Source organism: Helianthus annuus, chromosome 11, assembly GCF_002127325.2.
Source record: "Helianthus annuus cultivar XRQ/B chromosome 11, HanXRQr2.0-SUNRISE, whole genome shotgun sequence".
NCBI lineage: Eukaryota > Viridiplantae > Streptophyta > Magnoliopsida > Asterales > Asteraceae > Helianthus > Helianthus annuus.
The window spans coordinates 61,115,590-61,126,585 of NC_035443.2; the positions used below are offsets into that span (position 1 = coordinate 61,115,590).

Here is a 10,996-nt window from a genome sequence, read left to right on the forward strand (position 1 = left end):
ATTTGAAACTTATTTTTTATTTGGTTAAACTTGAGTTTAGCTTCTTAAACTTACTTTGGATATGTTTTTTAAACTATTGAATGAATTTTAGACCTTTGAGTTTTCAAAGCTATCTATTATTATTTTTTTATTTACTCGAGATTAATCAAGCCGAGCCAAGCTAGAAAAGTTTGAAACCAAGCCGAACTCGAGCTTAGGTATCCAGCTCGGTTTCAAATCCGAACTGGCTCGTTTTATAATCGAGCCCGAGCTTACCCCTAGCTCGACTCTGCTTGTGAACGTACACTTTGATGAGTTGGCCATGAGGCTGAAAAGGTTTCCTAAACATTCCATGTCCATCAACTTCTTATGTGGGAAAAAATGTAGACAGGTCGAACTAGTAGAATATGAAAGAATAAAGAATTTTGTTGTTCATTTATTTATTATCATCGTTGCATCAAGTACAAGTACAATATGAAAGAATAAAGAATTTTCAAGACTGGAAATATTTACTAGAAGGTGATGATGAATTGCATTCAAATCAAAATCCCATGTAGGCTTAGAGGAATCTGGAGCGTTTGCATTCAGCAGGAAGACCGTTTGTAAAGCGTGTGCGGTCATTGCAGTAGTTGTAGATCATGTGCTTGTTCTGCACCCACCTAATCCTGTTTCGGCCAGCTGCATCGACTCCTTGAGTTCTCCATGCCTGGTTGTCATTTACAGAGCTTGTCGACCTTGAGTTAGGACCAACTTTATCGGCATTGGCATTGAATTTCCTGTAGTAAGCGGTGAAAGGTGCATTTTTCCAGTCAGTTTTCACACGCCCACCCTGGGTTGCCCAGTCATCTGCATTCCACAGGCTGGCATACACTCTCATCGGTTGGCTCTTGGGAAAGGGAACTCCAGCAGCCTCATGGTTGTTAAACACCCTCACTGGTATGTTATCAATCAAGAAACTGTAGTAAAATGTAGTTGAAGATCAGTACATGTCAGTAGTACGGGTAACTTGTGTGCATAGATCGAATGTGAGATGGACTTACATGATTCTTTGTGCGTTCCATACAATAGTGTAGGTGTGGAAGGCGGCAGTTGGGTCGAACCATAGGTGAAACTGTTGTTCCTTATCTCCTTTCCCTTGCGAGTATACATTGGTGTGGATTGTGTAAGGGCTTCCTGTGGTGTTGCCCAAGAACTCAAAGTCTATCTCATCATGCCCCGCGCCTTGTGACGATAACTGGTGTACAAAATCAGTCATGCTTTTTGTTAGGGACTTGGTAACTATGATATAATGTCAAGATACAAATTTTGAAATCATGTGGGCATGGACTACTTACATAGAAGGTGGTGACAGTACCAGCAGAGTTTCCAGGTACTAGTTTGAGTTGCATGTCGAACCTTCCAAAGAGGTACTCGTGCTTGGACTGGAAACCTGAACCGGAGTACTGATCGAGTGAAAGGGAGAGATCCTGACCGCCATTGGAAATTTTAGCACGTTCACCTCCAAAAGTGATGTCCATTTCGTCATAAAAACTTCCTGCCGATGCAGCTACAATCAGACATGAAATTGCTAGAGCAACTGCACAAGCATTATGGATTGAATGTCCCATTATTCTTCACAACCGAACTAGAGAGTGTATGTATGTGTGTGTGAAAGATAGAGAGAGGAAGAGATGTGATGGGTTTATGTTTAAGTGATGGTTTATATATATATATAGGTGTGGCTACATCACAAATTTGCCATAGGAACCATCCTGGTTGGTGGAGAAGTGGTGACTCCACCGAAAAATGATTATAAGACACCCATTTACGCGTGCCAACTCATGAACAACAATTATTGCTTGTGTCTCGACACACACATATAGTTTTTTAGTGAAACTTCCCTTCCACTATCCTAGAGAAAATATTTTCAATCATAACATTAATGGTTAATGTTCCAAATGGAATGTTTATTTTTTCTGAGGTTAAAATTTTACACTACTTAAATATGAATTAATTAATCATGTACACCTATTATAGAAACTAGAACTATAATCACAATATTTTCAAATAATTAAGCACTAAACTATAAAACATAGAACTATAATCACAATATTTTCAAATTATTAAGCACTAAACTAAGTTATTTATTAAGACCATCAATATTAGTCATTCTAAGTTTTTTATTATTACTGTCCGCTTGCTCTATCTTGTAAACATGTCATGTATGAAAAAGAAAAAGCATGGCTAAGCTTAATGCTCGGGATAACAATAAATAACAAAAATATAAATTATTTCAAATGTTTGAAATGAAATAAATAACTTATACTGAAAATGTAATGAGTTTTAATTTTGCTATATAAAATACTTCCTGAAAAGTTTAATTGAGAACACTTTCTATTTAAGAATACTATACATCCATATATCTCATTTTTAATATTTAACCCGTCTACTACAAACTCCTACTACAGATCTAATAAAACTTGGAAACAACGTCCTAAAATATAGTAATTATAGTTAACAATATCAATCAAATCACAAGATTTTAGTAACATAATCATATACACTTATAATAGAGTCTAAATTTAGTAAGACTATCAAAGTCTAATGATAATCCTTATCCAAAATGTGTCAAGAACAAAACAAAGATACAAATTATTTGAAGGTATTATTAAATAATACAGAAAAAATACAAACAGTTATTAATGCCGCTACTAGAAAATTGGGCTTTTCGAAGTGCATTTCCGTCGCAAAACGAGCTTGATTGCCCATGCGGCCATGCTGTATTTTTTGAGACCGTTAAAACAATCACAAATATTAGTCTTGTTGCGGCCACTTTGCAAGTAGACAGTTGGTGACCGGTTTGCAACGTTTTTGCGACCGATTACCATTTGCAAACTTGCGACCGTATTGTTGTGATGTATTTGCGATTGCAATTTCCGAGAGTAAATTGCAGTCACAGTTGCCCAATTTTCTAGTAGTATGTTTGTGTAAATGCACTTCAGGACGATAAATGCGGGGAGTGGCTTCTCGAAGACTCGTTGAAGATTTGCAGATTCTACATATATCAAGGGGGAGTCTGTAAGTGTACCAAAGTTTGATAAATGTTGGATACTGCTGAAGTTTCAACATTGAAGGACTGATCTTGTAATTCTGTGAAAGCGTCACAAGTTTGGACCAGGGTTCTTATACATATGAGAACTTGTGGATTTATCTCTCATGAGAACTTGTAGATTTATCTCTCATCAGAACTTGTGGATTTATTCATATGAGAACTTGTGGGTTTAGGATGTGAGTACTTGTATTCTTTTGTATGGTGAGTACTTGAGGTTCTCTTAGAGTGTGCGAATTTGTATTTTCTAGATAGTGGTGAGTACTTATTTGTTAAGTATTGAGGCTTTTATGGTAAGGTCCTTGTTGTGCGAACATATGATTGTATATAAGCTTTGTGATGTATGCAATCTTTAGAGAGATTTCAATGAAACAGTGAAATTTTGGAGAAAACTTCTTGGGCAAACAAACCCTAGCTTTGTGTTCATTATTCAATCTGTGTGATTGTTGATTGTGAATACTCTGTGTATTCACGATTCTCTCATCTTCTACACCTTTTGTACGAGCTCTACGTTGTGGTACGAGGCACGCGGTGGTTTCTGCACATCGCGTGTGTGTTCGATCGGTCCGGTTCGTGGGTCCGTTGAAGGAAGACGACCTTAAAGTTTGCAAACAAAGAAATAATGTATAATGAAATGTGATGAGATTTGATATTTTTAACACTAAATCCTTCTTAGAAAACTTTTAATGCAAAACATTTTTTCGTTTAGAATCCTTCCTAGAAAACTCATGAATCCTTCGTAGAATCTTTCTAACAAATGCCAATCATATGGATCAAAAAAGTCAAAATTTCTGGAAATACTCTACGTGGGTGTTGAATTTGAGTCATGAAGAGTCTTTGTGTAACACCCCGAAAATATAAAACTTTATATTAGAATTATAAAGTATAAAATAAACCAGAACAAACTAACTAGGAATAAATAACCCAGTTAGTTATGAGTCTTGTGGTAACATATAAGTGGATTAAAACACCTAAAATATAAACTAAACAATAGTTGAGGGACTTAAGTTGTTAAACTTGAAACATGAATTAATAAAAACAAAATAAACTACACCAAACACACACTTAAGTGTGTGTCTGGTCGATCAAAAACGCAGGGGCGAACAAGGATTCCCCACCAAACCCTAGTTCTTGCCAAATTGATTAAATTGAAGGCTTTAATCAGTTCCAAATCGATTTTCAAGCACAAATTAGTGATCACCTCCTTGAAGGGATCATAAGGTATGCAAAATTTTAGTGTTTTGATTCATCTCAAATTCTAGGTAGATTGTGAAAATCGAAATTGAGCTTGATTATGTGATGTTTAGATGAAACTTGTAATGAAAACAAGTTTAAGAGTGAATCCTAGTTGATAATTTGCAGGAATCATGTTTAAAATTATGAAATTTATGATAACCCATTCATAGGTTAAATGGGTTTTACAAAATAAGATGAACATAAGAATTATGATTATCAAAAGTAGTATTACTTGACTTCTATATGATGATTTTGGTGATTGTATGCATGCTTGACATGATGGAATCGAAATATGTGATTATAATTGGTCAAAATAACAAGTTATGAACTTGATTCTAGTTATGTAAAAATTAAACCCGTTAGGTGTTCGTTAAAATGCCTAAGTGAAGAATAAAGTATTAAAAATCGGATAAAAACGCATGTTTGATTTTTATAGCAAATTATGCGTTAAAGTTAACAAAAAGGGTTCTAAATTGGTTGTGAATAGAACTTTTTAGGCAAAGAATCCGGATCGTCAAGTGGACAAGCCGGAGGAGATACGCGCTTGAAAGGGGTGCTCTAATGGTACGTGACTTTAGTTCCGTCACATTATGCATAGACGTTTGGATTTAGTTTGTTAATGGTGTCATAGTATAATGTATACGTTTGGTGTGTCATTGAAGTGGCGAAGCTCACTCGGCAATCAAACGGGTCAAAATAACGGTTGGAAATAGTTTGGCTTGTCATTAAAGTGATGGTTTTCACACGACAACCAAATAGGTCAAAACTATGTCTTTAAAATGATCATATGTGTAGAGACTTGGAAGTCTCATATTGTGCTAGTGATAGATAGCGTTACGCCAATGGATTGGTTGTGATAAGTTAAGTTTACGAATCCGAGATATCGGGTCAAATGGTAGAAATCAATTGCAAGAGTTGCACGAAATGGCATGCTTGAATTTTGAGAAAACAAGCATGAAATTCTAATGCGAGCGTAAAGCCATGTAATGGCGCGGATACGCCGAGATTTACAAGCCCGAGGATTAGGTAATTTAGTCTAGTATGCCAAAGAACTGAATAATAAGAAAATATGCACACATGGCTAATGGGTTGGACAAGCGAAACAAGGATTTTGTGAACCATTCGTTCATAAACCGGATTTCGTTACGTGAAATTTACATGGTTGGATCCGTAATTTTATTACGGACGCATAGGAAAAAGAATCGACTAAAACGGACAAATGGGTAAAAAGTTATGCTAGTTTATAGTTAGATTTTTTACAAATTTCCGAGCTGGCAAATATGCATGTCCAGGAACCCCGGACCTGCTGGAAAACGTGCTTCCCCGCGCCACGCGACGGGGTAACTAGATGTGGGCGCGACACGCGGGGCCGCAAGGGGCACGCGAGAGATAAACCAAAGTCTGTCGCGTGGCGCGACATACCAAAAATTTAGATTTTTATTTTTTTCTTATGCGTATGATATTGGGACTTGTCTATGCTTATTATAATGTTGTCAAAACCAACAATTGATGTGGTTTTGACCTTAGGTGATGCTCATTTCGTTCCGGATGCCGATCAAGCAAGAAATCAAGAACCGAACACAAGTTTTGAAGCTTCCACACAAATCTAATCATGTTTTAGAAAATGTTGTCATGTAAACACTTCATAATGTCGAATGTTTAAAACTAGCTAGTTGGTGATGCTAAAACACTATAACGATGTACATCTTAGTTTATTAACTAAGTTTTTGATAATTATGCATTTTGGTTTTGAAAAGTGCTTATTTTAGAATAAAATAATTAATAAAGAAGACGGGTGTTATACTTTGAGAGAAATAAGCTTGTTCAAAATGGTATGAATCCATGAACACTTACTTGGAAGTCACATGAATATATACAATTCCTAAATGTTGAATTGTGTGCACCTATTGGCTTAACAGTTTTGAACTTTAGTAGGAAATTAGTTTTAGTTGAAGTTATTTATTAATAACCAAAATAACCATATCATAACAGATTAACTGTAACCAAATATCGATTACGGTTATCCCATAACCGTAACTACTAGTGGTTATGGTTGATGGTCTAAACCGAACCAAACGACCTATGTACACCCGTAGTAAACATGTAGTGCATGAATAATACTAAATGTTTGGACAAAAAAAAAGAAATAAAATATAGTAAATTGTAATGAGATTTAGTTTTTTTGATAGAAAATTCTTAAGTTAAAAATTAAATTAATAATAATTTATTATTTAAGAACACTATACATCCAAATACCTCTTTTTATAATGTCGACTATAGAGGTTAGGTACAACTATAATAAAGCTTAGATTAAATATGTTACAATATAATAATTCTGTATCACAATATATCTATCAATTCTTAAGATTTTAGTAGAAACATAACCATATGGTCATTCTGACAAGGCAAATGTCATTGCTGACGCCTTGAGCTATAAGGAAAGGATCAAACCGATCAGGGTTTATGATAAAAGGATTGAACTTAGAACCAGTTTGAATGAGAAACTGTTAGAAGTTCAAAGGCAAGCCTTACTAGAAGCAAATGTTTCTAATGAAGGTTTAGGCAGAACTGTTGAACAGTTAACACTTGGAAATGATGGAATCTTGAGATTCAATAATCGCATATGGGTTCCTATATTAGGAGGACTCAGAGATCTGATTCTCCAGGAATTACATAATTCCAAATATTCAGGAGGAGATAAAATATATTAGATACTGATTTGAAGTGATTATATAATCGTATTATTTTAAGGAATCACACCTAAGGGTTATACCTTCTCATCATATCATTTGTCAGGTTTTTATGCAAGTCCACATCTTATGCCTAAATAATACCCAAAATGCCATTTTTGCGCATAAATCGGTTTTGAAAGATGATGAACACATAACCTGAGTTATAAACTGATGTCGTAACATAATAAACATGTTTTGGCATATTGGACTTACCATAGACCCATCCGATCGCCCGATGCCGCCTATGTGCGTTCGGTTGACTTATATAAAATAGTTTATATGAATTAGTCGAATCGAGTCAAAATCTTTCCAAATCAGTTCTAATCAGAATGTTTGATTGTTTAACCCGTATTATACAAGTCATAGTACTCGTGGGGGTGCAAACCACATTCTATCAGGTCTCTGCGTAATCTAGCGAACCGTACTTATGTATTATAAGTTAACCGGTCTAAGTTTTATGACTTGAATAAGACCCGTTAACATTCTAATGGGATCATAGTTCCGTCCATTCCAGGCTAGGAGCCTCCAGTAAATTGCGCCTGTATTGGATCAATGACGAATCATGTCCAAAATCTAAATAACCCGTTTTAATCTGTTATGCTTGATAACTTAAACATTGGGGGTTAATGCGACCGTGTCCTGGATATCCACAGCCACTTAATTGCAAGTGGCCGCGACCTAAGCGAGGCGTGTTGGCATGCACCTGATAGGCGCTATTACGAAATTATAATTTTATTAAAAAGTGGTGTGTCGGTTAATCATGTTTCGGAGTTTAGTTCCGGGCCCATATGTATTGACAAGCATGTAATACTGGTAACAAGAGACATTACTAGGTCCCAAGTTATTAATAAAATGATATACCAAACGGTATAAAATGGTTTTGAAAATATTTTGAAAACGTGTCGGTTAATTGTATTTACCAGTGAAAGCTGGCGTATTTTCAAAAGACTAAGCGTAGGTTAGCAAATACAAATACGAAATCGGCTGGAGTTGCTCGGTGCATGCATATTGGAATTTGCAACTCCAAGCAAGGCCTAGTAGTCTTTATATAATCATTTTTGTTATTTCCGATCCGCCTGTGGATCTTTAATACACTTTCCGTCTATATATTATTTTTGAACTTTCGGATACCTGTATTTTGTAATATTATTTTATAACCCAAGACTTCCGCCGTGCTAAATGTGAATATATATATCAATCGTCAGGCATAAACCCCAAGTCCGGGCCCACCAGGAAATCAATTGTGAGGTAAATGGTTCGAATGAGTGTCATGAAAAGAACGTAACCTTTATTGCGGTCTTAAAGAGACCAAACAACCGTGATATCGTTGGAAACAAACGGTATTCGGTAGTTGAATAGCTGGTTCGGGTTGGGTACAATTATAATGTCGACTATAGAGGTTAGGTACAATTATAATAAAGCTTAGATAAAATATTTTACAATATAATAATTCTGTATCACAATATATCTATCAATTCTTAAGATTTTAGTAGAAACATAACCATATGGTCATTCTGGCAAGGCAAATGTCATTGCTGACGCCTTGAGCTATAAGGAAAGGATCAAACCAATCAGGGTTTATGGTAAAAGGATTGAACTTAGAACCAGTTTGAATGAGAAACTGTTAGAAGTTCAAAGGCAAGCCTTACTAGAAGCAAATGTTTCTAATGAAGGTTTAGGCGGAATTGTTGAACAGTTAACACTTGGAAATGATGGAATCTTGAGATTCAATAATCGCATATGGGTTCATATCTTAGGAGGACTCAGAGATCTAATTCTCCAGGAATTACATAATTCCAAATATTCAGGAGGAGATTAAATATTTCAGGATCTAAAAACAAATTATTGGTGGATGGGTATGAAGAAATCCATAGCCACCTATGTAGCTAAATGTCTGACATGTTTGCAATTTAAGGTTGAACATCAAAACTTTGTTATTTGCCCAAACCAAAAAACTCCCAACCAATACCCTTGATCTTACATGAAGTAAGACCTGATGAACAGATGTTTAGATCGAATCAGTTGATCTACAAATACAAAGATAGAAAAGATATAGGAAAGTATACAACCGGATCTACACAGAATCAAGATCTCACAAGTGAGATTAACAGCAAGATGAACAGATCTCACAGGCGAGATTAACAAGAAGATGAACAGATCTCACAGGTGAGATTAACAACAAGACGAACCGATCATAGCAGATCTCCATCGATTAGTTACACCGAGAACTTGATGTAAGTCCAAATGCGAGAAGAAGTGAGCTGCAATGGATAAAAGAATGATCTCGAAACCCTAATGGAGTCTTTAATTGTCACACCCTGGCTTTGCGGAAGCGTGGGTTTATTTGGTGTGACTTCTTAATACAACAGCTTAATCACAACAAAGCTATATGAAAGTAAAACCATGATGTTCATCCATTAATTCAAGTTTTAAAAATAAAATACGACAACATTGTTTTCAAAAGTTGACACATGCAACGGATTACAACATGACATAATAAAAATATTGTTCATACGACACAACCAAAAGACACGAATAAAACACAGTTTAAGACTTGTGACTCGTCCAGGCAAAAGTCACAATCCCTAAACTCGGATGACATCATTTCTCCTACGCAGCTTGATGACATAGCATACGTTGCCAGATCCCTAATTTCAAGAAATACTTGTAATTTGAAAAATCAACAAAAAGTTGAGCGAGTTCATGTAAAAGTGAGTATGTTTATAAATCGTTAGAGTACGTCCCAAAGTATAAATGTTCCTGGTATGTAGCAGTTAAGGAAAAAGAGATCACCACTGGGTTGCAAAGCCACTACTATGTGTGAAGTGATGCAGGAAAACTCAAACCTAGCAAATTTTTATCGGGCCTCCGGCTGTAAGACACAGTCACCACTATGGGCCTCCCCGGCTTCAAGGGTATGGGCTCGCTACACCCAAATAGATCTATCACTCTTGTGTCCCTCGGTCCTAACAACGAGGATTAATGGCTTTAAGTGTTGTACCCACCACTCACATGATCTGAACGTCATAACCCTCCTTAAGCTAACCATACCATGTATAAAAATGTTCTAAATAATTGTAACATGTATTTCACCCCCGAAGTTATAAAACTGAAAACAGTTAAGAGAAAAGGGGGACATAAACTCACAGAAGTGCGTCTCGTGAAATAGTCGATCCCAACTCAACCTGTTGCGTGATGACCTACACGTACTAATTTCTATTAGACGGACGGCCGTGCCTTGGCTTGAGGTTTAACGTTTTTGGGAAATAGTTAGACAACTATTTCGTATTTACAGTTCTTAATTATTTCATAATTATATTCCTTCCCAAGGATGGGGGTAATAATACATGTGTGTTTTATAATTCCGAAAATATATTTTAAGTCTCACTTGAAAATATATTTAATCACTTTGTCTAAAATGTTTTAATTTCGAAAATATATATATTTATCCCAAAAATATTATATTTTATTTCATAAGTTTTTTTCTCCAAAATAATATTTTCACAAAAATGTACAAATAGGAGTATTTTTCTGAAAAATACGAAAGTTACATTTTTAAAGTTCGTGTTAACGATACTTATATAACTTAAATATTTATTTTGTGAGCGCGTTGGTATTATTTTGGAGTGGTAATTTCACGGTGTTTTCATGTTATATTATTTTTACCCTAAAAATAATATATATCTAGTTCACAAAATAATCACATAATCACACGAGCGTCTTATTATAAAATATATATTTAACAAGTTTTATTTACGAAAATCCACCTCCGGTACTTGGTATTTTGTACTAAAAATCATGGCGAAGTTTATTTTTTTGAAAAACAAGTTAAAAATACATTTGTAACCATTTGTTATAAAAATATTTCTAAGTGTTATATTTTTAGAAAAATTTCGCCAGAGTTTCCTCTGTAAATTGAGGCGTCCATGCTTTTAGCATATCATTTTCTTTTTGTTAAAAT

General features: G+C 35.2%; 1 protein-coding gene across 1 annotated transcript; it reads right to left on the reverse strand.

Moving 5' to 3' along the window:
• Positions 1 to 482: 482 nt before the first annotated feature.
• Positions 483 to 1,586, reverse strand: LOC110865807 (xyloglucan endotransglucosylase/hydrolase 2). Its single transcript, XM_022115131.2, has 3 exons — positions 1,314 to 1,586; positions 1,020 to 1,213; positions 483 to 935 (listed from the first exon to the last, which is right to left on the reverse strand). Exons 1-3 carry the CDS (start codon positions 1,584 to 1,586, stop codon positions 539 to 541), a joined length of 864 nt encoding a protein of 287 aa, XP_021970823.1. The 3' UTR covers positions 483 to 538.
• Positions 1,587 to 10,996: the final 9,410 nt, after the last annotated feature.

What these genes read in the sequence shown, in the direction of transcription:
- LOC110865807 (XM_022115131.2), bottom strand. Translation starts at nt 1,586, where the DNA reads ATGGGACATTCAATCCATAATGCTTGTGCAGTTGCTCTAGCAATTTCA. An exon ending in GTACTGTCACCACCTTCTAT is followed by an intron (nt 1,214 to 1,313) that starts GTAAGTAGTCCA and finishes TTTGTACACCAG; the next exon opens with TTATCGTCACAAGGCGCGGG. An exon ending in TGGAACGCACAAAGAATCAT is followed by an intron (nt 936 to 1,019) that starts GTAAGTCCATCT and finishes ATTTTACTACAG; the next exon opens with TTTCTTGATTGATAACATAC.